The sequence below is a fragment of the Arvicanthis niloticus genome, chromosome 18 (genome assembly GCF_011762505.2).
Source record: "Arvicanthis niloticus isolate mArvNil1 chromosome 18, mArvNil1.pat.X, whole genome shotgun sequence".
Taxonomy (NCBI): domain Eukaryota; kingdom Metazoa; phylum Chordata; class Mammalia; order Rodentia; family Muridae; genus Arvicanthis; species Arvicanthis niloticus.
In genome coordinates, this window is record NC_047675.1 from 15,021,402 (window position 1) to 15,048,323 (window position 26,922).

The following is a 26,922-nucleotide window of genomic DNA, read 5'->3' on the forward strand; positions in this document are numbered from 1 at the left end:
TTCAGATACCTGTGAGTCTTACCCACTCCTGTAAGAAAGTCTTCTGCCATACACCTAAATCAACTCATGGGCTAGCTAATTTAAACTTTGGTACAATTGTTATTTTGGTCTGTCATTGGTTCCTTCTCTTGGGTGAATAAACATTTGTGTTACATAGCCTCAGGAAAAATCTCACAGAACTTGAACAGAGAGACTATAGAATTCAAGGGAAACAGGAAGCCAGAGATAGGATATCATCTCATGGAGGTAGCTTATATTCTACCTCCACTCTGACCCCTGACCTAGGGGCCAGTTGCTAAGTCAACAGTGACCTCACAATCACTCTCTAGACGTTCTATATCCTTACTGCCAATAGCCCTTTGCTTCCTGCCTCTGTCCTTTGTCATTACATCCAGAGGCCACATCCTGCCTCTGAGTCCCCCATATCAACCAACCCAGGGATTCAGAGAAAAGAGTGACAGACTGCTCTAGGGGACATCTGAGATATCAACATGACAGAAAGAGTAGAAGACACCGAGAATCTGATGCCCACTGAGAGGAAATCCTTCTGGAGGACAGCAGAGGAGAGACGAATGTCTGATCTTACCCGGGTGCTGGAATGGCTGGAGCGGAGACAGGGCAAGAAGCGTGCCCTTCAGGTGAGTACAATGGAAGACTTTGCTGGAAGACTATGCAAAATTATTAACAGGAAAGAGAATTGGAATTCAACACCTCCAAACAAAGGGGGATCATTTTTTAAATCCTGGAGTAAGCTAGTGGGCAAGTCCTAGAGGAGAGATGGGTCACCATAGATAGGCTGTCCTTGTTTCCTGATGGCAGTTATTATGATTGGGCTCCTCCTATCTTTTCAACAACAGGATTACAATCTTTACTAGTGACCGTATTTTAGAGGATGGCTCCTGGTCCTTGAGAAAGATGTTTCTCTATAGAAAAAGTGTAGGATGAGGATAACAAATTTATATTTCAGAGGGAAAGAGGTTGCTCAAATACAAGTGATCTGAAGTAGACACTCTAGAAAGCAGTTGAGTCAGAGTCTGTAGTGAGAAGGAAGTCTCTAAAGTTAGATCAGGCTGTGGACATTGCTAATATCTCTCAGATTTGGAAACAGTCATGGGCATTCGCTTATGGGTTCTCCATGTAGGGACAGGAGCCCTTCTACTGTCTCCAGACCTTCCCTTTTCTGGGATAGATCATTCATTCCTACTACTGTTGCCACACTGAGACTCCTACTAGTATATACCTCCCTCTTCCCCCACCTCAGGGACTGCTCTCACCAGCCTGATCATCTTTTTCCAGGAATCTTAGATATCAAATTTGCCTTTGTTTTCTCCAGAGATTAGGTCCCCTGGCCCCATCATCTATGAAAATCAAGCCAGGCCTATGGAAGGTAGGACCCTCTTCAGAAGATACTCAGAGACAACATCTCCCAGCCAGAAAGGATGCTCTGATCCTAGAGCCTACAGTTCTAGAGCTTGTCCGTGATGATGACATGACTAAGAATGGCAGTCATCCTGTAGCTACTCTGTGCTGCCATGCACTTCTCCTAGGCAGGCTGTATGGCCAAGGGTGATGATTACCCACAGCTGAAAAACAAGGAAACTCCATCAACAAAGGTCACAGCCTTAGGAAAGCACAGGGCAATCTCTCAAATTCAGATTTAGTCCGTTTCCATGTCCGAGCTTTGTTACCGTTCCCTCCGACCTCTCTGCAGTCCATGCTCTGCTTTCAGCAGATGCTTGCCTGCTCATCTCTCTACTCCTCTCATACAGCTAGAAGAACCTCTGATAGCCTGCCTGTACCATCATCTGGGCTTGAGGGTGGTGGAGGGCTGGCTTCTGGATCTCTTAAAATTCAGTATCAGTCTCTGGAACTCTCTTTTTTCAAGGTTAATAGGTCTCCACCTCCTTTCAGAGAGATTATATTTTAGCGTTTCAGCGGCTTTGCCTTGCACATGGCTTCAGTATAAATAATTTGAAACTAGAGAGGAAACAAATTTACATTTAAAACACAAATCTCCATCCCTCACCGTGGGCCCCCGAAGCATCTAGATTTCTGAAGAAGGGTGACAGGTCTTTCATGGGAGGAGATCCTTGGTTCTCCATTCCTCTTTCACTGGGTCAGGCCTGCAACCCTGACTTTGCCCCTAATTAGGTGACTCCCTGAGCACTGTGGCAACACCTAACATAGTGGGGAGTGTGCAGTGAAGAAGAGCAGTTCACATCATGACAGCAGAAAGAAGAGAAAATACCAGAAAGGGAAGGGTAGGATATTGCCCTTACTACATACCCCCTGGAACCTACTCCTCCCAGTGGGCCCTAACCCCCACTCTCCCCACTGCTCAATCTTCATGTTGTGAATTCATCAAGAGATGAATCTTGACTGGGTCAGATCCCTTAGGATCTGATTGTCTCTGGAAACATCACAGACACACACAGAGATGTGCTCTGCTAACCTCCTAGGTGACTCTTGGTCCCGTCAAACTGACGGTCCTGACTGAACAGCACAATTCCCTTCCAGACTCCTCATCATGCTGCTGGCACCACAGGCACTTGGGCTGACGAGCCCTTGAGATCCAGAATTATCTCGGTCACAGAGGACCTTGAATTGCTTTCTTCTGCACGTTGCTTGGGTCTAAGGCTCTACCACATCACATCCCAGCAATCCCCCAAACTGACTGTAACAGAACTGTTCTGAGTGTCCCTGTGGGGACATGGGTTCTTGAGTGTTGGAGAGCACCCTGGACGAGGAAATACCCTATCCCTTATTCCACCTGCAAATCCAGCCTTGGCCCAAACTCTAACTCCTTTTTCCACTAAGCCATACAAAACCATGCTGACATGAACCAGCTGCCCTCCTTGGAAGGCAGCTTTATGACTCCTGGCCTTAAATACTGTGCCGGGTAGTTTTTCTGTCAGTTTGAAACAAGTTAGGATCATCTGGGTAGAGGCAATTTCAACTGATAAAATGCCTCCATCAGACTAGCCCGTTAGGCAAGTATGCAGGACATTTTATTGATTGATTGTGGTGGGACGGCCCAGCTCACTGTGGGCAGTTGCCAGCCCTAGGCATTAAGATTCTGGATGCTCTAAGAAAGCAGGCTGAGCAGGCAATGGAAAGCAAACCAATAAGCAGCATTCCTCCATGGCCTCTACAGCACTTCCCGTCTCTAGATTTCTGCTTGAGTTTCTGCCCTGACTTCCCTTCATGGTGGACTGTGATCAGGACATATAAAACAGATCACCCTCTCCTCCCAAGTTGCTTTCAGTCATGGAGTTTTGTGAAAACCATAGAAAACAAATTAAAACAGATAAACCCTAGATTTTCTGCGTTGCTCCTTGCCAGCTCAGCAATCAGCCCACAGCCCTCTCAGGGTCTTCATGTCACATCCAGAGAGCAGTTATTGTTCATGGACCCTAAACTGAACCAGAGAGAGAGAGCAGGCATTTGCCCAGGGTAGTGCAGCCACTAAGCAAGTGACAGGGCAAAGTGACCTGGAACTGAAAACCTGGGCCATCCAACCCTGGAAACCACAAGTGGCATAATCCGAAGCTGCTCAACCTGATCTTTCCCACAATGGTTCAGCATCCTCTCTCCACCTTGATAAGGCTGAACAGGCTACTTCCAAGGCGGTGTTATCCTAAATGTGCTCTGTGAAGCTCTTTGTCCATAAAAACTTGGAGAACCCCAAGAACTTTCCTCTCTGTTCCCGCTAGAGATCAGCAAAGCCATCACAGGTCACAGACAACGTTCAAGAGCAGATCTCAGAATCCATCCATATAAAAAGCCAGACATGGTGACCCCCTTTAAATCTTAGCACAGGGGACTGGAAACAAAGATTCTGGGGAGTTGCTGGCCAGCCAACCTAGCCTAAATGTTGAATTCCATGCTCAGTGAGAAACTCTGTCTTAAAAAATAAGATTAAGAAGAATTTGAAGATGGATGTCAACTTCTGTGGCCTTCCACATTTACGATCATTAGCAAGTATCTGCATACACACACACCACAAACACACCAAAAATATCTGTTAGCAGGAGCAGGGAGCTGGAGTCTTGTCACAGATACCAGGGGTAGATGCCAGGGTGGTCCAGAGGCCAAGGGACAGTGAAGGGCTCTAGAGTATTGGTATTAAGACTTGGTTTCCCACTTGCCAGGTATGTCCTCCTATTTAGAAAAAGTGGGTAGAACCCTCACAGGATGGCTGCAGAGCCCTTTATCCTGCCTTTTCAGAAAAAGAAGGAAGAGAAAAAGGGTGCAGAAGAGAAGGTAGGAAAGAAAAGCGTAGGCTCTAAGAAGAAGCCAGACAAAGGCAGCCGCAAAGTGACCTTCAACAAGGTAACCACCTCTCCGCCTCCCCTACAGCTGCTCCTCTGCTGTGGTGTCTGCCACATGATTTATGAAGACCCCAAGATACCTCTCTGCCCCATGACACCCCAAGAGATGAGTCTTCTGCACGCGTGCGCGCACACACACACACACACACACACACACACACACTCCTTGCAGCCTCACCATCAACCCTTCTTTCCTGAAGTCCAGTTAAGGACAAGTGTCTCACATTCCTCCACCCACATCCCTCTCCACTCCATGATGCCAGGGCCCTGAGAGCCACGGGGACACTCATCCTTATACCTAGAGGGTATCCCAAATCTGCCTGCAAGGATAGGCTGCATGCACCTTTACCAGACAAAGAGCCAGCATGGAGGACACCTCTGTCCCCTTAAACTCTTGCTGGGCTCAGGCCAGGTCCTCCAGCAAGCTGTGGGAATCTCTCGGTTTGGGTTTAGAGGGTGCTGAGCAAGCATAACGTCTATAAGCAGAGCGTAACTTCCCCCTGCTTTCTAAGAGCCACATCCGTGTTGTCAAGAAGGAATCCAGCATTTACCGCAAGGGGACTGAAACAGATAAAAGGAGCAAGCGTCTGAGCATGATCCCTAGCAGCTTCAGCAGGGACGTCAGTAAGAAGTCTGGTAAGGAAAGTACGCGGGCCCTGGGATACCTGCTGGCCCTGGGATACCAGAACTGACCTCCCTTGTCCAGTTTCTAAGAGAGAACGGAAGAGCTGCAGCATGCATGCCAATCCAACCTGTGTACATAGGAGCCAGAAGCCAGCATTCAGGGCTCTTAGGGAATCACCCAGGATGCTTTGACCTTCTGGGCGTGCTGTGGATAGGAGGGGAGTGGTTGCTGGGCTCTACTTATCCACAGGTATTGTCAGGAATCCAGCACAGTGTGGTAGCTGTTCCTGAACTATTTCGGTGACACTGCCTTCGTGAGTTCCAAATTTTCTAACTTAAACACCATGGCGATGTCTACTACAGAAGGCGCCAATCTGGTAACCTGACCTCTGTCAAGTGGTAGGCATTCCTAGAGAGGGATAGGCCTGTGTTACAGCCCTGCTCCACCACCATAACCAACTCAACTGTATCATCCTGGCCGTGCTCTCAGCTCTGAGTCTAGATTAGGCACATATAGAATGATGTAGTAACTCTACTTTCTCTGTATTGAGGCTGTGAGGCTGCAGTGATGGAGGCCAGTCAATCACCAGCCTGACACAGGAAATTCCAGGAAGGTGGTGGCCAGAGGGCTGGGAAACAGATACATTAAGTTTTTGGAAATTTCTACTTGCCCATGTAGAAAGTTGGTGGGAACTTGAAGCAGGGGTCACTAAGCTGTTTCCCTCGTGTCCCAAAAGAAATCCCCTCCTCAGCTTTTCATTAAGTACACCAAAGCCGTGGTAAGCAAACCAAAGCCTCCGGTCTGTCACAGTTCAGTGTGACAGAGGATCTCTCTGAGGGCTGCAGTGCTAAAAGCATTGTGGGACACTGGATTGAACCCACAACAGCACGTTAGCAGGGACACTCACCCAATCCAAAGAAGCTATGCAAATGGTCAGCCATAGATCCCTCGCTTTTGGTAAATGTGCTCTGGTTATATGGAGATGATTTTGGCTACTTTGTGGTTTCTTCTTTTTCCGGGCTTTATGCCCCTGGTTTCTTCCCCCAACAACACTACATAGGAAAGAAGGGATAGTGTGTGTGGGTGTGTGGTGTGGGGGTGGGGGGAGAGAGAGAGAGAGAGAGAGAGAGAGAGAGAGAGAGAGAGAGACCCTGAATCTTGATTTCTTTCTGTTTCTTCTTTGACATGGCTGCTAACAAACCACAGCCAACCTCCCTAAACTACCATCGGTCACCACCTCCTCTGCCTCTGAGATCTGACCATTCATGTACTCTCTGAAAAGTTCCCAGGATTCCAAATGTCACATAATTGCAGAAACTATCTGGAGCTGGCAAAGCTCCACTTCGGCTAGAGCACGAGGCAAACCGTAGCCGCTGTGGACGGTCCAGAGCAGCCCACGTCCCTATACCCGGGGTTAAAATTACAGCATTTCTCTGCTTTTTTAAAGAAGCCAAAATTCTAAAATTCTAAAAGAAATCACTACAGTTATGAGATACTTTCTCTCAGGAAAAGTGAGTGAGCGGGTAGTAGAAGCCCTGTTTGTTTTCTTTGAACCTATTCTAACTGTTCTTATTATATAAAGCTATATATATTCTTAATTAGAAATAAAATCAAGATGGGAGGGAAGTTTCGGACTCCAGTTGGGCTCTGCGGCTCCCGTTATTGCCAAGCTGGCCCCGTTGGGTTCCCGAGCTTTCTTAGATCTTGCTTCCAGCAGAACCTCACCTCTTCCTCTGCTTCCTGAAGCCCTGCCATTGTGATTTCTGCCCAGACTCCTCGGAGGAAGTCTTTGTGTGTGAGCAGACTTTACTGAGACTTTCAGGGGCAGCAGAGGGGAAGAATCCACATCACAGAGGTACATCGCTAACAAATCAGAGGCCGATCGTGAGACCCCACTTTCATTCTTCAGAGTCCTTTGTCTCCTAGCCCCACAAAGATTTTCTTGGCTGCACTTGTCAGTAGGGAAAGCTTCCTGGGGTTTTCTGAAAGTTCCAGGCTGAGTTTAGAGTTAGACAACTGGAAGTCCTGGGATTCATTGTTGCCAGCTCTGCTTGCAGGAGAGAGCAAAAGCCAGCTTAAGAATCCTTCCTCAGTCTGAGTCTCGGAGGCTCTCCTCCTTCTCTTCCTCCGTCCTTGCCTCTGACTCTGCACTCTCCACTTCATGCAGTGCCACTGGCTTTTTACTTAATCTGACTTTGTTTCTTCTGTCTCATTTCTAAAGCGATCAAGATATTTTCCTAAAGAAAATTTTTCTCCTCCCTAATTGAACCTCCTGGCAGTGGAGTAATGGTTTTCAGCTCACTGTACAAGACACAGACGTGAAGGCTGACTTGCAGGCAGTTTCGTCCACTGTTGGCCTCTTACCCTCTTCCTCACCACCTAAGACCGATTCACCATGTCTGAGAACCGGGAAGTCTTGCTGCTTTTGATGTGAAACATCCCATAGCCACCGGAGGGCAGTCAAGGGGTCTAAGCAAACACGCTGAGCAGGTGTGTTCAGAGGCATCAAAGAAGCACCTGCACCTGTCCACATTTGGCACCCAGGACTGAGTCAGGCTGAGCTTAGCCACAGTAGGGACACATTCCTGTGCAGTCTTGCAAGCTACCTCAGACAAGCAGGCAGGATCTGAACTGGGAGACAAGATGGAGAGCAGGCAGCCTCAGAGCAGGGATGCAGTTACTTACCTAACTCCCAATGCCACTCTGAACTATACAGGCTCAACAAGCTTTGCCCACCTCAGAGGACGACAGTGCAATTGCAGAAGCAGAAAGAAAGCCATGCTTCTTGATATCCTTCTCCTTCAACCTCCATGGCCTGGTCTGATGCTTCTCCCGTCTTCATGCCTTCATCCGTTCATCTTCCCTTTTCCTTCCCCACTGTTCTTTTAATTGGCCCTTACTCCTCCACTCAGCCATCCTCTTGCAGCTCTGGCTTCAATGGCTGCCACATTTACCTTCCTAATTTGTGTGTTTGTGTTTAATGTAGTTTTCTTCACAGTGTTGCCACAGAAAATAAGAAAACTCATAGGATGGGTAAATTACCACAAAGGAATTGAAGATCAGTGAACTGACTGAAAAATAATTCAGAACAATCTTAAAGCTTAATGAACTATAAGGTAACCCTCATCAGAGATGTATCCTCCAGAAGATGAGAACTAATACAAAGACTCACAACTGGACAATGTTTCAAAAGAGCCTGGGAGCACTCAATCCTAAATGGGATATCTCCATCAAATTCCTCTCCTCAGGGATCAGGGAGCTTCATGGAAGAGGAGGTGAAAGATTGTAAGAGCCAGAAGGGATGGAGGACACCAAGGAAACAAGGCCTTCTAAACACAGCAGATCCAACACAGGGGTTGTGGCAGAACACACAGGGCCTGAACAGGTCCAATCGAGATAAAATCTCAGTGCTGAGAGGGAAGGTGGACATGACATGAGGTCTCATCCCTTACCAAGAAGCCATCTCCAACTGACAACCACTCGCAAAAGAAAAGGGAGTTGCCTCCAGTGAAGTCTTACTGGGACATAGACCACACTTAGGAAAACTCCATGCCCAGCAATAGATCGCCAACACAAAATGAACTCAGTGGTATTCTTACAAGGGTTTGGAGGGGGGTGTTTGTTTGTTGTCTTATATCTGTTGCTTTGTCTCGGAATTTACCACCTTCCTGCTCTTTTGCTTTTGCATATTATAATTTCTGCTCCTATGTTTTTATGGGTTCTATTTGAGTGTTGGTGGTGATGGTGGTGGTGGTGGTGTGTCTGTTGGGGGCGGGGTATGTGCACACTCGTACACGCATGTGCACTTCTTGTGGTCTTTGTTTTGTTTTTTTCAATTCTGGGTTTTTTGGTTGGTTGGTTTTGCTTGTTTGATTTCTAGAAAGGGAGAAGGAGAGAGAGAGGGAGGGAGGAAGAAAGGAAAGAAAGAGGGAAAGAGGGAGGAGAGAGAGAAGACACAGTTGGATGGGTGAGGGGGATCTGGAATGGGTCTAAGATAAGGGAGAGGAAAACGTGATCAGAATACATTGTACAAATATAATTATTCTCAATTTAAAAAACAGGAGACTAAAAGATAAAACAGGCAACAAAATGAAATTAGGAAAAGCATGTTTAAATAAAATGAGAAGTGCAGGGAAAAACCAGCATCACTTAAAAAAAAAAAAAAAACAGAAATCTTGAAGTCTGAGAATTCTAAAATGAGGCCAGCAATGGAGCATTTTAACATCATAGCCGGTGAAATAGAACACACCTCAATTCAAAGACACTTTTGATATGATCTAGCGAGAGGGAAAAATGAAATTCAAGAAAATAAAATAATACATGCATTGTGGTTGTCCAAAAACCAGAAGAGCAGATGAAGACCATCTAAGGAGTAAATGACCCAGGCATGGTCACGGTGATGTGCGCCTCTAATCCCTATACTCACCAGCTATAGGAACCCTCTGTAGGTGGGTCTCTGTGAGCCTGAGGCCAGCCTAGTCTACAGAGTAAGTTTCAGGCTAGTCAAGGCCTGAAGACACCCTGTTTGTAAATGAACGAATGAATGAATGAAAACTTCCAAAACTTGAGAGGAGAGAGGAAAATCTTCCAGATTCATGAGGCCCCAAAACATCTATACTAAGAGACATTAAATTCCAAGTGTAAGCAAAAGAAGAAGAAGAAGAAGAAGGAGGAGGAGGAGGAGGAGGAGGAGGAGGAGGAGGAGGAGGAGGAGGAGGAGGAGGAGAAGGAGAAGAAGAAGAAGAAGAAGAAGAAGAAGAAGAAGAAGAAGAAGAAGAAGAAGAAGAAGAAGAAGAAGAAGAAGAAGAAGAAGAAGGAAGCAACAGCTTGAAAGCAACAGAAAAGTAACTTTTCACACACAGTGAGCTTCCAGAAGACTGAATTTCTAAATGGAAATGCTGTAGATCAGGACACTGGTAAATGACATATTCAACATTTTGAAGTCAGGGACACCTGATACCCCAAAATACTAATCCAAGAGAAAGCTGTGCTTTAGACATGGAAGAGACAAGCAAACATGATGGCACATGCCTGTAGCCCCAGCGCTCAGGGGCTGTACTTGCAAAGTCACAAGTCAAGGCCAGCCTAGACTACATGGAGACCCTAACTCAGAGAAAAGGGCATGGGGGCAGTCGGTATTTTCTCAAACACTCAAAATTGGAGGGAGTTCGTCTGTATTACCAATAGAGCATTTCGCAACAGAACAAAGAGGGTATGTATTAACAGCATACAAACGAATGGATGCAACAGTCTCCCTGGTAACGGTAACTATGGTCAAACTCAGAATTCTGTGGCATTGTTACGCTTTTAATGTAATATAATGGTTCTATGTAAATCATATCCAAAGGTAAACACGTCTCTTAGATTTAATCATGCACACTTGTGTGGTGTGTAGTCTGTATGTGGGTGTGCACCCATGAGTAGAAGTGCCTGAGAGGCCAGTGTTAGATTCCCCTGGAGCTGGCATTACAGATACGTGTGAGCCACCTGATTGTGGGTTCCAGGGACCAAACCCAGGTCCTCTGCAAGAACAGCATGTGCTCTAACTACTCGACATGTCTGTATCCCGAAAATCAAACACCTTCAAAGCTATAACTCTGAGATGTATCTAGTAAGGGCAAAGGTTTTTAATTTTTTGTCTTTTATAATTGATTACATAATATTGGTACACATTTACACTAACCATGGAACTTACCAAATTATTGTGAGTGTGCATTGTGAGTCATATATTTGTTATCTTGTATGTCCACTAGCAGACTTTAAGAGCTATTTATAATTATGAACTGGGGTTATTACTTTCGCCACAAGGTTAACAAATTTCAATATATTTAGGAAAAACTATAACTATACTGCTTTGCTAATTAATACGCAAGATTAAAAATTTTAAATTGTGGGCTTGGGAGGTGGTAGTTCAGTGGTAGAGTCCTTGTCTAGTACAGGAGGCCAAAGTTCAATGCCCAGCACCACAAACAGAAGCCATTTCTATGCCATCAAGGCTAACTGATAAGAGCTTAAAATAGGATGTTGTAACTGTCACATGATTCGAGTAAGCCTCATGGTAGCCACGGAAGAACAACCTGTAGTAGATGTGCAAGAGAAAGGGGTCAAAATAGCACTGCAAGATGTCATAAACACACAAGGGAGGATGGGGGTGGGGGAAGAAACTAAAGGAGTGCAGGCCCTTGGAGACAAAGTAGCAAGAGTAAATCCTTGTCTTTAAACATAAAAGGAAAGTCCCCCCAACCCATTGCTGTTGCTGTAACAATACTGTGCAGGACAAAGAGAAAGGCTTATTTACCTCCCCTTGGAGGATACAAGGCCTAAGGATATGCTGGCGGCAGCACCTGCCAAGGACTCTTGTCCTGTATCATAAATAGTTGAAGGGCAGCTGGTATGTTCAGGAAAGGAAGTGTGGAGAATGGACTCGCTACATGACAGCATGCTCTCCTGACAAGATTAATCAGGCAGCTCTTCGAAGACCCACTTGCCCAACACCACTCAATCTCAATCGAGAATCAAGTTTCCAGCGTGTGCATTTGAGGAGTACATGTAAACTACAGCATTTGCTAATCCAAATAGAATAGCTAGAAAGCTTTTAAAAAATCGAGCTGTGCGGACCACAGAGACTCTTTTGAACTTTTAAAAACACACATGGGCTGAAAGTAAAGGGCTGGAAGAAAGACACTCTGTGTAAGCGGAAAAGGCAGGAGGTGGCTGGACTGGCACCAGATGAAATAGACCATGAAGGTTATTACATAACAGTGAAGCGGTCAATTCATCGGAAGACCCAACAGTTGTAAATATCTGTGCACCCAACCTTGGATCACCTGAATAGATAAAACAAATGTTAACGCCACTGAAAGCAGAAATAAATAGCAAGGCAATAATAGTAGCAGATTCAATAACCTAGAGGGGGAAATGATATATCATCTGGACAGAAAATCAATCGGGGAAACAGCAGATTGGAAAAACACAAAACCACTGGACCTAACAGATGCACACAGAGCGTCTGTCTGTCTGACAGCAGCAGCTGCGCATGCTTCTCAAGCAGAATGGGCACTTTCCAGGGTAGAGCACACATTAGGCCTCGGATTCATGGACATGTCTCCTCTGCATTCAACCAGACTCAGAGGAAAATGGTAAATAGCATTCTTCTGAACAACCAGGATAGCCCAGAAGTCCAAAAGTACTTAAATCCAAAAGTCATGATGTCTATAACTACAGGCTCTGTCCGGCAGAAATAGTAAATTGCAAGTAAATAAAAATTATTAAAAAAAAAAACAAAAACCTCTAAACTCATGTTAACAGAATAAAGTAAATAACAAAGGTAATTATTATTAAGTAAACTCTCCCATAATAAAATGGCCAATGAAACTAACAGTTGGTGTTTCAAAGAGGTGACCAATTGATAAATAACTAGACTGACCAAAAAAAAAAAAAAAAAAAAAAAAAGAGGTAACTTTGTAAATAAAAAGTCTACATTGCAGATGCCACAGAACACAGAAGAGCAAATTATGTGAGGAACTGTTATAACTGACTACATAGCAGTAAGTCACTGCCTGAAAGACACCTCTAGAAAAATCAAATCTGTCAAAACTGAATTATAAGGAATCAAACCAATAGAAAGGAGATTGAATCAATAATCAATAATGAAAACCTATCAATTAAAAGCCCAGGACCTGATGGCTTCATGGGGAGCCCTACCAAAGGTTTAAATGAGAATCAATACTAATCCTTCTTAAGCTTTTCTAAGCCACAGAAGAACAGAGAATATTTTCAAGCCTATTTACAATACCAAAGCCCATTTCCTGATACCAAAGTCAGATGTAGAAAGACGGCAGGAAAAAGAACCTCACAGGTCAGTACCCATGGTAGCAGCTGAATTTAGCACCTCACTAGAATGACTGTGCCACAACGACCAAGCACAAGTTACCCACCCCACCCCCAACATGGAAGGATGCTCAACACATGAAAATCCACACACAGAGTGTGCTGCACTAGCAGAACCAAGAACAGAAATCAGGTCAAAAGTTTTTTGTTGAGATTCAACATCATTTCATGATACAGGCTCAACAAATCACAGGAAATTCACCTCACCAGAGCAGAGACCACACATGACAAGCCAACAGCTGACATCACACTCACTGTGAAACTCCGAGACGAGGAAGTAGGCAAGGGTGCCCACTAGCCCTTTCTGTTCACCATGACACTGGACACCCTGGCCAGAGCAATTAGAAGAGAAAAAGAAAACGGGAGACCGAAACCAGAAAGGATGAAATAAAATCATCTGTTTTCAGATGTCATAGTCCCAAAGCTCTAAAGACTTCAAAAACAAACAAAACACAACAGAATTAAAGAGGAAATTAAAGTTACAAAGAATAGAATTGATTTTATTTCTGTTTTACTGGCATGCATCCATCACCCACAGCAATGGGTTTCCTAACACACTGTCAACTGTGTCATGCATTCGACCTCATTCACCCTTTTCTTGCTAGTCTTTCTTTTTCTAGATACTTTCACATCTACTTTCATTCTTGGTTAAACATAAATGAATTTACATACACACACACACACACACCAGTTTAGCATCCACATGAGAGAAAACACTATCATACTGGCTTATTTAGCTTAATATGGTAATTACTGCATTTCTTAACAAATGCTGAAAAGGAAATTTTTATGATTTTATTTTTATTTGTGTGTGTGTGTGTGTGTGTGTGTGTGTGTGTGTGTGTGGTGCCTGTATGTGTGTGGTGCCCAGAGAGGCCAAAAGAGGGCGTGAGACTCCCTGGAGTTGATGTTACAGGCAGTTGTAAGCCTCCTGATGTGGGTGCTGGGAACCAAACAAGAACTCTTACCTACTGAGCCATCTCCCCAGCCCCTGAAAAAAAAGTTTCCAAGACTAACATTTATACTGGCATCTAAACAATAAAATATTTAGAGGATAAGAGACAGATGCTTTGAAAACATAGGAAAGTACTGAAGCCACAAATAAATGACAAGGGACCTTGGTTCACAGATTGGAAAACTCCTCTCAGATTTCCTACACTACCCAACATAGTCTACAGAGTCAATGTAAGATCTGTCAAAACTTCTACTGCGTTTTCACAAAAAAAAAGAAAAAGAAATAGTAAGAAGAAAAAAGCCAGAGGCACCAGATTTCCTGATCTCTAACTATTCTCTAAAGCTGCAGTAATCAAAGCAGTGTGACATCAGGTTAAAAGCAAAGACATCAGGTCAATAGCACACAGCCTAGGAATAATCCCACACATACGGTCAGCTAATACTTGACAAGGGTGCCAAGAACATATGAAGGAGAATAATCTATGCAGTGAGTGATACCATGGAAATGGAGAAACACACACAAAGGAGTGTGTCCTATGCCACTCAGAACTCTTAAAACTCAAAAGCAAAAAATTCAGTAGGTTGAAGATTGAACTGTGAGACCTGAAACGTATCAAACTTTTGTAATAAACACAGGGAGAAACTCTTTCATGTTGGTCTTCACAATGACTTTATGATATCACACACACACACACACACACACACACACACACCACAGATAATGAATGCAAAATATAAACCAAAGGACCATGTCAAAATAAAAGACATTTGTGCAGCTAACTGAATTTGCAAAAGTAAAAAACGCCAGGAAGAAGGGAGTGTTAGCACCCTGCCTGCCAGGGAAAAGTTGATATCTGCTGTGGTTTGGGGACAGAGACCCCTAAAGACTCATGTGCTGAAGGCTTGGTCCTAGCTGTTGGAGCCAGTCATCAGAGGTGACCGGGCCCTGGGACCACTGGCTCTGTCTCTAGGCTGACTCAGTGATGACTCCTCACACAGGCATTGTCGGGCAGTATTGGAAAACAGGAGGTGGAGTCTAGATAGTGTAGTTTGTTTGGGCAAGCACTGGGAAGGTCTCCTCTGCTCTCCAGGGATACTCTAACCCACTCTCCATCTACTATAAGAAAAATGGCCCACTCAACCATACCCTCTGCCATGATATTCTGCTTCACCACAGGCCCAGAAACAGTGGAACCATAGACTGACTGAATCCGTTCACCAAAAAGTGAATTCTTTTTCCATTAATTTTCTCAGGTATTTACACAATGACAGTGAGCTCAGGGACAACAACGAAAGTCAAAATGTTTCTAAATATAGGTAAATAATCAGCAAACAATGTTTTCCCAGAGATGATATGTAGATATAGATATACATCAAGCTCCTAAGAGCTGGCTCAGAACCATTAGTCATCAGGGAAGGCAAGCCAAATCCACCAAGAACATCACCTCATACCTATCAAGAGCTGGGATGGCTGTTCTTGGTTGTCAGTATGACTACATCTGGAATTAACTACAATTGAAATGGCTGGGCACACCTATGAGGGCTTTTTTTTCTTACATCATTTGAAGCTGGAAGGCCCACTTCTAATGTGGATCTTTGAGGTGAGAAGACATACTTTTAATACAGATCTTTTGGGGTGAGAAGATCCACCTTTAATCTGGGTCACACCTTCCGCTAGGAGCAGATATAAAGGGCACAGAAGAAGGAAGCTTTTGGCCTTTGCCTGTTTGCTCTCAGGTTTGCTAGCAAATCCATCCATTAGCATTAGAAGCATTTCTTCGGGATTTTGAAGTATATTGAAAACCAACTGAGATATCCAACCTCATGGACTGAATTACTGGATTCTTGAACCTTCCATTGGTAGACAACCATTTCTGTATTAGCTAGACCACAGTCTGTAAGTCATTCTAATAAATCCCATATATATGTGTATATATTTATATATGTTTATACAATATAGCATATATACCTATATGCTTATATATTATATATGTTTATATTATAATATATTTCATATGCCTATAATTTATCTATATTTTAATACTTTATATTATGAGCAAATTTATATATTATATATTATATTTATACATTGCAATTTATAAAGATTTGTTAGAATAATAACTTCTATTTATAAAAATATGATATATAGATTAAAGAGAGAGAGACTCTATAAGTTCTGTTCCTCTAGAGAAGCCTAACACAGTAGCCAAAGCCGCAGAGGGTACTACCTCATGCCTCACAGGATGGTCAGAATCAAAAGACAAACAAGATCAAATTATCAGCAAGAGTGTGAAGAGAAAAGAGCTTCATGCTGTTTGTGAGATTGTAAGCTGGCAGAGCATTTTGGAAAACATAAAATTTCTTTCTAAAATTAAAAAGGAATTGCCATATGATCCGACGATCCCACTCATGATACAGAGCCAGGAGAAAAACCTGGAATGCCAAGGGCATCAGTGGACTTGCGCCTTCAAGGCAGCACTAGCCACGGCAGCCAAAAAACGGAACCAGCATAAGAGGCATTGATGGATGAGTGTGCACACAATGGAATATTAGACAGGAATGAAAAAGAAGTAACTCTTGTATTAACGACACAGAAGAACTGAGAGAGCTTCAGACTAAGTGAAAGGTTGGAGTAAGACAAATGTTATGTGAGCCCATGTGTGTATGTGGATCTAAGCTTCTAGAAATAGGAGAATGGTGGTTCCTGAGGGCCTCGAGTGTCAAAATGGGGACATTCATGTCAAAGGTATAGGCATTCAGGACAAGATAAAATCCTGAGACTCATAGACAGCAGAGCGACAGGCTGAGGAAGGCAAGACGCAAGTTTGTTTCAACACAACTTAGTAGCAGGTGTTGGTTCAAACTTCAGGAGGCTGAAGGTTTATTTTAGGCATATTTAAGCAGAGCACAATTTGGTAAAAAAAAAAAAAAAAAAAAAAAAAAAAAAAAAAAAAAAAAAAAAAAAAAAAAAAAAAAAAAAAAACCTATCGTGCACATAATTAACTCAATCCCGAGTGCACAATAAAGCATACACAAATCTCCCTGGAGAGTAAAGTAAGTTAAACATCCATCAAATGTGATTAGACAAAAACTCTCTGTAAAGTCCACAAAGATAGGTTCTATAGATTGATGGAGGAAAAAAAATATGATAAGGGTCTGGGGGAGGATTCGATGCTGGAAAAGTCTCCAGATACACAGATAATGTAAAGGTCACCAGGCTAGAAAGCAGTTCACGGCGGCTTCCTGAGTAGACAACAGGTTTTGCATGTCCCTTCCTTGATGGAACTGCCCTCAGTGCCTGGCATTCCAGGTTTCTCTAATTCTTGTGTGAGCACAAAGACCTCTCCGCCCCCACTTGAGATCTAATCCAATGGATTCATAGTGTAGTTAGCAGCCCTGCACCACACGCTTGAACGTGTCGCACTATTGTGGAACACAGCATTACATGCTTTGAACTTGCTAAGAGAGTTGAGCTTGGCCGCCTTAACATGATGGCTTTAGTCATCCCCCAATCCACGAGTACATCAAATCAACATGGTATACACTTTAAATACAAGCAAGATTATTTGTCAATTATACCTCAACAAAGCTATAAAAGGTATGCCGCATTAGATGAACACAGTAGTATTGCTGACGTGGCTGGGTTTACAAACTGCCATTTCGGGTATTTGTTTCTATCTGATTCTGTCCCTCCCTGCTCCCTTTTCTTCTGCCTCATGGGTGATTTTTGTTCCTGTCTCCTCTTTCTTGGTTTGTCATCTATAACCCTGACACACACACACACACACACTGGCTGGAGCCTGCACGTCACTTCTCACAGTCTCCTCCTCTTCCTGCCAGCATAAGGGACCTACAAAAAGATATTTCCATTCCTTGTTCCTTCGTGTTGTGCTGCCAGCTCCCACAGCTCTCCACGTGTGACAAGTTCACAAAGCATCATTGGTATTTCATAAACACACACACACCCCATACACACATACCCCATACACATACACACATACACACACCACACACATACACACCACACATACACACTACACACACACCACACACACACCCCATACACATACACCCCATACACACACACCACACACACCACACACACCACACACATACACACCACACCACACACACACACACACACCACACACCACACACACCACACACACCACACACACACATACACACCACACACACACACACACACACACACACACACACACACACATTTGCCTGCATTCCAAGTGTTCTTCATTCCTTTTCGTAGATCCAGAATTCCATCTGGAGTCACTTCCCTTCCCTTAGAGCTTTTCTTTTAACACATCTGAAAAGCAGAGTAAGATCTTGCAGCTTTTGAGCATCCGAAGAGGTCTTTAATTCAAATTCATGCAGTCCTGGCTGAGGGTCTTTCTTGTCCCAGGTCTCTAGCAGTTTCTCCTGCCGGACTCGGGGTTGCCAGTGGGAGTCTGGAAGCTGGAAGCTGGCTGCCGTCTGGATCTGGATACACCTCATTCCTAGGCATCCTTCTAAGGGATTGCTGTAAGAGGTTGTCCAGGGACAAGCCTCAGTGTCATTTGCTTTGTACCTCATATACTTGTGTTTGAGGTTTGGGGGGCTTCTTGGTTTCTGCTTTCTATCAATATTGCACAATTTTAGCCATTATTATATTTTCTTAGTTCCTCACTCTCTTCTCTGTCTTCCAGACACCTTAACCACATATTGAATGAAGTTCCTCAGGTCATTAGTTTTGTCTTTTAGCCTTCTTTCTCTCCGTGAGTTACGGTGTGTCATCTCTGTGGCTATGCCCCCAAACCTCTTGTCTTTGTCTGCAATGCCCAATCTGGTGTTACTCCCATACAGTTGCATTTGAAACGTTGTTATTTTCATCTCTAGAACTTCAATTTGAGTCACTTTCAATCCTCTATGCCCCCACCCCCTAGCATGCTCATGTCTTGGTGAGTATAATGGTACATTTAAATAGACATTTCTAGACTTCAGGGTGTGGCTCGATTGGTAGGGAGCCTGCTTAACATGCACAAAGGCTTGTGTTCAAGCCCCAGAACCATCATATAGTACCAAGCATGATGGAACACAAGTGTAGTCCCAGGACTTGAGAGGTGGAGGCAGGAAGATCAGAAATCTAAGGTTATCCTCTATATAGCATCGGGGCCACCCTAGGCTACATGAGACTCCCTCTCCCAGATGTAGGTACATTCTTGTTCTAATCTACCACTTCTACCACTATGCCTCATCCTGTTCTGCACTGGCTGATCAGTGCTGAGCTAAGAGAGCTTTTCAACAGTCTGCAACAGTCTATAGAGGCATTTCCTGTTGCTATCTGGTTTTCCCTACATGGCCCACTCTCACTCAACTTGGGGGAGCTCCCCTGTGTTGACTTTAATAGACGTACCTGCTGCAACCTGGGACAGTTATGGGGCTTATGTCTTTTCTTTCTTCTCACCACCTCATGCTGTCTGTTGTCCAAAGTCTCGATGCTGTGGTCTCTCACAATGTCCAGGTTTCTTTTTCATTGTGTTTTCATTGAATCTCACTCTGTTATCCAGTCTCTGCTGAAAGCAAATCTCGATAGACTTTTCCAGAAGAGAAGCTTTCTTGAAATACAATAGCTAGCCACTGCATGATTTAAAACATGGTTGCCCTGGACAGAGGTCAGAGAACTTCAGTATGGTCACCCTGGACAGAGGTCAGAGAACTTTAGTATGGTCACCCTGGACAGAGGTCAGAGAACTTTAGTATGGTCACCCTGGACAGAGGTCAGAGAACTTTAGTATGGTCACCATGGACAGAGGTCAGAAAAAGCTCCTAGAAAAACATGAGACACATTCCATGACAGAGAGCCCGGTGAAGTCCAAATACTAGCAAGAAGAGGCTTCTAGCAGCCATCCTCCTTGGGTGCCTATATGTACGCTGCAGCTCTCAAGGCCAAGGGTGGCCTTTCTAATGGGAAAAGCTAAGAATGATGGCCATACATATGCACCCTTTGTCAACATGAATGGTCACTTTGAGTCCCAAATGTGGCCCACTAAAAGTCCAACTTTTCTCTTCAGTTATATACTAAAAATGGGAATCATTTTTTTTCCCAAAAGAGTGGTTGGGAAAGGCTTCAGGGAGAGGCCCCTGGGTTCACACCACGGGCTCCCCATGAATTAGAAATGGGATCTCGGGTGCATGACTTTTAGCTTGCTCACTAGCTAAATGTATATGATACGGTTGTGAAGCTAGAGTGACCCTCCCCCCCCAAGAAAGCCCTTGAATTCCTGTAACCTTTAATAGTGTTGCTATCCCTTCCACTGTAGGTGCATCTGGATCCAGAAGAACATCAGAAAGCACAGGAAAGTATATGTTGTTGCTCTAAAATCCCTGATTTTCAGAGGACAGTATGACAGTGCCCCTCCCTGGAACATAGCACCAACCTTACCATACACAAGCAGACACTGCTGAGGCCACCCAACCCAGCCACCTTGTCAGGGACCAGCCACGGTCCAGAACACTATATGGAGCGTGAAGTGTTCTAAGGCTACTTTGTATCCATCTGAGACCTTGGGAAAGTCAGGTTGCTCTCTTGACCCATGGGAGGATATAGGGTTATCCTGATAAGATTCCTGAATGTTATAAAACATTAAAGCTTGCAGGGAGGCGTATGAGGAAAATCTTATGAGGAGAAAAGCAACAATCTGGCATGATGCTGGAGGCCGCTTTAGATTACAGCGGAAAGTCCACAACTCATAAACCTCCCCCACACACGAACATCTCATCAGGGTGACTGGTATCTGCAAGTCTGGAAACGTTAAAGATGCATAGTCATATACATCTCTGTCTATAGCAAATGCCACAAAAGAAAGCAACTCTGTCCATTAGGAAATAGTGGATTTCAAAGTCAAAATTCAGCTGCATCCTTAAAACCAAATGATTAAAATATATATATATATATACACACAAAGGCTAAGGTTGAGATAAAACAAGGAAATGCAAATGAGATGAGATGGCACAAGGTAGAAAGAGACATGGAAGAAGCAGAGATAGCTACTCTTCTATGTTAAAGAATCAATAAGAACTTTATATAGCCACAACCAAAAATGTATCTAAATAGGGACCACAGAAGGAATATAGGAGAACCTTTTAAAATATATTCTAGAGGTAGAGGGATGGTTCAGTGGTTAAGGGCATTGTCTGTTCTTGCAGGAGATTGGGGTATAGTTTCTAGCAGCCATGTGGTGGCTCAGAAATGTAACTTCAGTTCCAGAAGGTCTGTCACCACCCTCTGGCATCCCTGGGCACCAGGTGCACACACGGTGCACATACATCCATCAAGCAAAACATTCATACACAAAAAATAAAAATAAATCTTTTTTGTAAAATATGACTACTTAGGAACTTTCAAATACTCCTCTTTCAAAATAAAAGCCTGTAACAGAAAGTCAGAGGACACGGTCATGCAGTTAGAGACCTTATTATACACTCTCATCTACACAGTGTAACTCTTAAATTGTTCATCAGCATCACCTATATGCTTCGCCAGAACAACAGCAACAACAAAAAAGCTTTCATTTTGAAGTATAACTATTTTGTTTATTTTTAAATGTTTACTTGTATTTTTCATATTATATATATGCACACATACCTGAGTGTGGTTTTGTGCATGTGTGTACATGTGTCTTTAGAAGCTGGAAGGTATCAGATCCCTGGTGCTTGAGTCACAGGTGGTTGTGAGCCACCAGACATGGGTGCTGGGAACTGAACTTGGGTGCGCTGCAAGAGTAATACGGAGTTTGAAACCCCGAGACATCTCTTCAGCTTCCTAAAACTTAAGGATTTTAGAGAGATCTACTTTGTCCTAACATACTCATGAGAAATGAAGTTAAAAAAAAATACTCTTCAACTAAAAATAAATGGAGACTAAGAAACACATAGCAAAATTACCTACATATCAAATAACTAATACAAACAAGCCTTTTTTGTTTCAAACCCTCTTGGCACAGAGAAACCGACACAAAGAACAAAAATTAGAAGTAATGGTTCTTGCCTACATAAAACAAACAAGACGAGCAGTAACTTGGATTTTTATACTGTAATAAGTACAGACAGGCTCACTATGAAAAAGAGAGAGAGAGAGAGAGTAAATGATACATGGTGTGATTAGTTAAAAGAAATAACAGGGAGGCCAAATGCAATTCTTTCTGGAAAAGAAATCCATGCGCTCGGATACTAAGAATACTTGCACGCTGTAAGTCTTTTATCTCTGCTGTGGTGAAGAGTGCCGTCTGTATGAGAGCAGGTTGATACTGGCCTATGAAGAACTGTCCCTCTAGCCTTACAGATCATGTAAACAGGGACACCTTGGCATTAACTTAACGAACCATTATAACTCTAAAGTAGCATTATACCAAAAAGTACTACAACAAACTCAGTAGTATAGATACAAGAAATACTAAAAAATACATTAGCAAATATACCTAATTCATGAAAATACATCAATCACTCCAGGGTCTGAAGTAATCGCTAGCACTCCATGACTGAGCAGGCTGCATCTAGTGGGTGAGGGACCCTGAATACTCAGTACTCACAGTAACCAACTAAGGGAGAAGCCACACAGTGGTTTCAATGGACAAAAGAAGTCATCCATAAAGCGAAGTGACCTTATTAACAAAAGTAAGAAAATAAACGAAACTGGCCAATCTCATTCAAAGTAATGGGACGCTAAAGTCATTTTAATTAAAACCTAGATCAAAACAGAAGTGGTTTCAGCCCGCCACCCTTACTGTTTTAGATGGTCAAATTCATTGTGCCAAGAATACGTAGTTTTTATAAATACTATGAGGGAGGAAGATGCTTCACTTTCTCCAAAATATTTGTAAAACTCAAGACATTCTAATCGACAATGTATTTTTGAATGGATAGACTTTGCTCTGCACTTATCACAGCAAGTAGACATGGAATGAGTAGACAGACAAGTGTGCCATTTGGTAGTTCTGTAAAACATGGAGAGCAGTGGTTCTCAGCCTTCCTGATACTGCATGACCCTTTAATACAGTTCCTCATGCTGCAGTGACACCCCCCCCAACCGTAAAATTATTTTCACTGGTACTTCGTAACTGTAATTTTGCTGCGGTTATGAATCATAAAGCAGGATGTTTGATATGCAATCCCTATAAAACCACTGATGTCAAAGAATCTAACAAAAAAAAAATGCAAAGGCATCTCAGCTTTGGCTTCATGTTTGGCTCCTGTCAGACATTTCTCAGTTTTACTGCCTATGCAGCTATGTGCTGTTTCTCCATCCACATGTGCCATCTGCAACAGGTCTCCTCGCCATAAACTACTGCCCTTCTCATCTCAGCTCAACTCTCCCTCTTCTGATCTCTTCTTCTGCGCTAATCCCTTTTGGATAACCTCCCTCTGGGAAGGGAGGACAGCAAAGACTGAAGGAAGGGGACAAGAGGGAGCTGAGCAGGAAGGCAGTTGAGAAGGCTGGGAGAAGGAAAGCTGAGCTAAGTGCAGCCCTGCAGGAAAGCTTGCCAAGACCTCAGGTCTGCTCTGAGGAGTCCATTCATGCTTTTACTTCCATCTTTACACTACCGCCACCCTTCCCTGCCCAACTCTCACCTCTGCCATGATCTAACTTCCTGGAGGCATCTTCCAATTTCAGACATAGACATCAAGGATGTTATAGCCCTGGAAACCAACAGTCGGGTAAACGCTTTCCGAAGACAAAGCTCCGTAGATCCTGGACTTCAGGAAAGTATGTTTGGCAGCCGGAGGGCAGGCCTCCTGAGAGATTGGGCAAACAAGGCTCCTGACAACAACTATGAACGCAAGCTAAAGAGCCTCATGGAGAAGGGCATCGAGCCCAAGATGGAGAACGCCAAGATGCTGAAGCCAGAGGAGGTGTTGAGCTGCCGGTGAGCACCACGGGGGTGTATGGGAAGACCTGGTCAGTAGGCTGTGATCACATGCCTGGCCATGGAGGAGGGACAGCCCAGCCTTACCTGGCTCTAGCTGGCAAAGAATTCCTACAGGGACAAATCCCTGGGTTTCCCAGCCATCTTTACTGCCAGAGGCACCAAGATATATATTTACCCCTATTAAAATTCCCCTGGTGGACGGACAGGTGGCGGGGGGGGTGGGGGGAGGTGGCTACCATTTTGAGCTCTGCCTCTGGAAATTCACACTTTCTATCTGCTTTACAACAGAAGCTATAGAGATTAGTCAGAAGGAAAATAACAGGTCGTCTGTGGCCCTTCTCTCTCACACACACACACACAAAAACAAACTGCCCTGAGTTCCCTCACTCTGGTGAGCTTGGGCAAGAGTGTCTATCTTGGTTACTCTTCTGTTGCTGTGCAAACACCACCACCAAGGCAACTTAGATGAGAAGGAGATTCTTGGGGTCTTCAGTTCCAGAGGGACAGTCCCCTAGTGGCAGGGAAGAACGTTAGCAACTTCAGAAGCAGCAGGAACAAGAAGCTGAGAGCTCATGTCTTCAAACACAAGCAAACTAGAAGTAGAGTAAGACTTCCTCAGAGTCTCCCCACCCCCCAAATAATGCACTTCTTCCGCTGAGACCACTCCTATCTAGACCTCCCCAAACCATGTCATCGATTGATGGACCCAGTATTCAAACAGCAGATCCTACAGTAGCCATTTTTCAGTGTCACTGTCCCAGTGACCTTCTGCTGTGTTTGGGGTTTAGATTCCCAAGACAACCATGAGTTGTCAACTTACCCTCTTCTTCTCACAGCTGGAATGGAACCCGGGGCCTCACATGAGCCTTGTAGTGTCCCACTATTGAGACACAGCCCTACCTACCTCTTGTTTCTTCTCCATCCATACCTCATAGCCAGGTCTCCACTCTGAAAACACTCAAGGCCAGTGCCATCCTTAACTGCCAGGCAAAGTTAAAAACCTTCAGCTGAGGAATCAAGGCAAGAGGGTAACAGGGTCACTCTCACCAAGCTGGCAGCAATATAACCATCCTAGGTGAAAGTTGGCCTCAGGGCCTAGAAACTAACCAGTGCTACCCATTGCTCCTGGAGACTAAGAGATGAAGCAGGGATGGAGCCAATAAGAAGCAAAACCCAACCAACTTTGCTTACAAGAACAAGCAACAGGCGTGGCTCTAATTATGCCTGGCTCCACAGTGCAGGCTTCTTTCCCGCCCAGTGCAGGAGCACTGAGACAGATGGCATCCATGATATCCCTGGGGAGGCACGTAAGACCAGGGTGAAGATGGTGCAGTGGGGTCTTAAGGAGGCCTATGTGAAAGTGCTGGTCCACTGCACCACCCTGCAGACTGTCCTGGGTGGAGAGAACTAGAGCCATAAACAAAGGTAGTACAGAGCCCAAGACCCCACAGGCACGGGCACCAGGCACCAGGCACCAGGCACCAGGCACCAGGCACCAGGCACCAGGCACCAGGCACCAGGCACCAGGCACCAGGCACAGGCACAAAGCCAAGGTGATGGCAACACAGCTCTTCCTTGTCACCCATAACCAGGGAGCAGGTAGCTGGTAGCATCCACCCTCTATGAAGGCTGGGACCAAGAAGCCAGCAGAGTAACAGACTCTGTTATCCCAGCACTCAGGAGCTGAGGCAGGAGGATTTTGTGCTTGAGGTCGCCTGAGCTACGTAATGAGATTCTGTCTCAATATAACTAGATAAATGAAGTAATTAAATATAAAGTTGGCCCCAAGGTCAAGGTTGACAGTGGAATAAGAAACTCTGCCCGGATCCCACAGCACAGATGGGATCAATTTCACTCTTCAGCAGAAGGCAGAATTACAAGGCTTTAGAAAACACTTTAAATCAATGGCCTTGGTGTTTAACTGCGTGTGTGTTAAGGAAGGGCACGTCCGCCTGCTCCTGAGGCTCTGTGTATACACACTTGAGGCCTCCAGCCTTGGCTCAGATCCTCTGCCTGCAGCAGTGAGCAACACACCACGGTCCAGCCTCTTACACATACCACATGCCACGCTAGCCACATCCTCTTTCTTCCTGATGCCATTCTAACCGAGTCTTCTGGACAGGATGGCCCACTCTGTACCTGGCTGTCACTGTATGGATGGATCACCCCACTTCCCAAATGAGCACCTGTTTTAGCCTGTTTTCTTTGGTGATACTCAGGATGACGCCTGGCAGGTTGGATTCCAAGAGTTATAGCACCATGAATCCTAGCACCTCTGCCACCTGCAGGGTACCCCTCTTCAAGGACACACACGGAGGAGCCAGGACAAGGTCTCTTGCCTGGCCTCCTGCTTAAAGCCAACCCCTTTGCCACACCCACTTCTTTATTTTTATTTCTTTGCTTGTTTTGGTTTTCTTGCTTGTTTGTTTCTGGTTTTGTTTTTGATTTTGAGACAGGATCTCCCTATGTAGTTCTGGCTGTCCTGGAATTTACTATGTAGACCAGGCTAGCCTCAAACTCACAGAGATCTGCCTGTCTCTGCTTTCCAGAATGTTGGGATTAAAGGTGTGGGCTACTACACCAAGCCCAAAACTAATCCCTTTTTTAGTGAAAGTCAGGTTCCACGGCTCCTTGTCACCTCTTCCTATCTTCTCTTGAAGGTACCTGCGTTTGTCCAAGAATAACATCAAGACCTTGATCAAGCTGTGCAAGGATGCAGGGATGAATGTGGACATCCACCCTCACATGGTGGAGGCCGAGATAGACGCAAAAAAGATATTCGGACAGCGATTAAGCGTAGCTCTCTAGCTGCTCTGCCCACTGGAGACTCATCCCATGGGGGCTAAGCACCCTGCTGACTAGCTTCTGTAGACCGCACCAGGCGAATAAGTCGAATGCATCACCACTAGCTGATGTCAGCTCTGTCCTCAGCTCTACTTTGCATCAACCCGGAAGTAACCGGGAAGAGAACTCCCTTAGAGGAAGCTTGCAGGGCACAGTGGTATTTGCCTGTATTCCAGTGCAGGTGGAGGCAGAGGGATCAGGGTTCAAGTTCAATGCCAACTTGGGACATTGTATGAGGTCCTGTCTAGAACACCAAAATGGGGAGAGGGAGTACAAAGTTGTTTTTTTTTTTTTTAATTGCTTCTTAGTAAAGAATTCTTCTTGAGCAAGAAAAATGGGGCTTCAAGTCCCCAGG

General features: G+C 44.4%; 1 protein-coding gene across 1 annotated transcript; it reads left to right on the forward strand.

Moving 5' to 3' along the window:
* The first annotated feature begins 367 nt into the window (after positions 1 to 367).
* On the forward strand, positions 368 to 26,671 carry C18H16orf78 (chromosome 18 C16orf78 homolog). Its single transcript, XM_076916080.1, has 6 exons — positions 368 to 638; positions 4,228 to 4,332; positions 4,844 to 4,967; positions 20,118 to 20,150; positions 23,465 to 23,720; positions 26,384 to 26,671. The coding sequence occupies exons 1-6, from the start codon at positions 492 to 494 to the stop codon at positions 26,529 to 26,531; spliced, it is 813 nt and encodes a 270-aa protein (XP_076772195.1). The 5' UTR covers positions 368 to 491; the 3' UTR covers positions 26,532 to 26,671.
* The last annotated feature ends 251 nt before the right edge of the window (positions 26,672 to 26,922 follow it).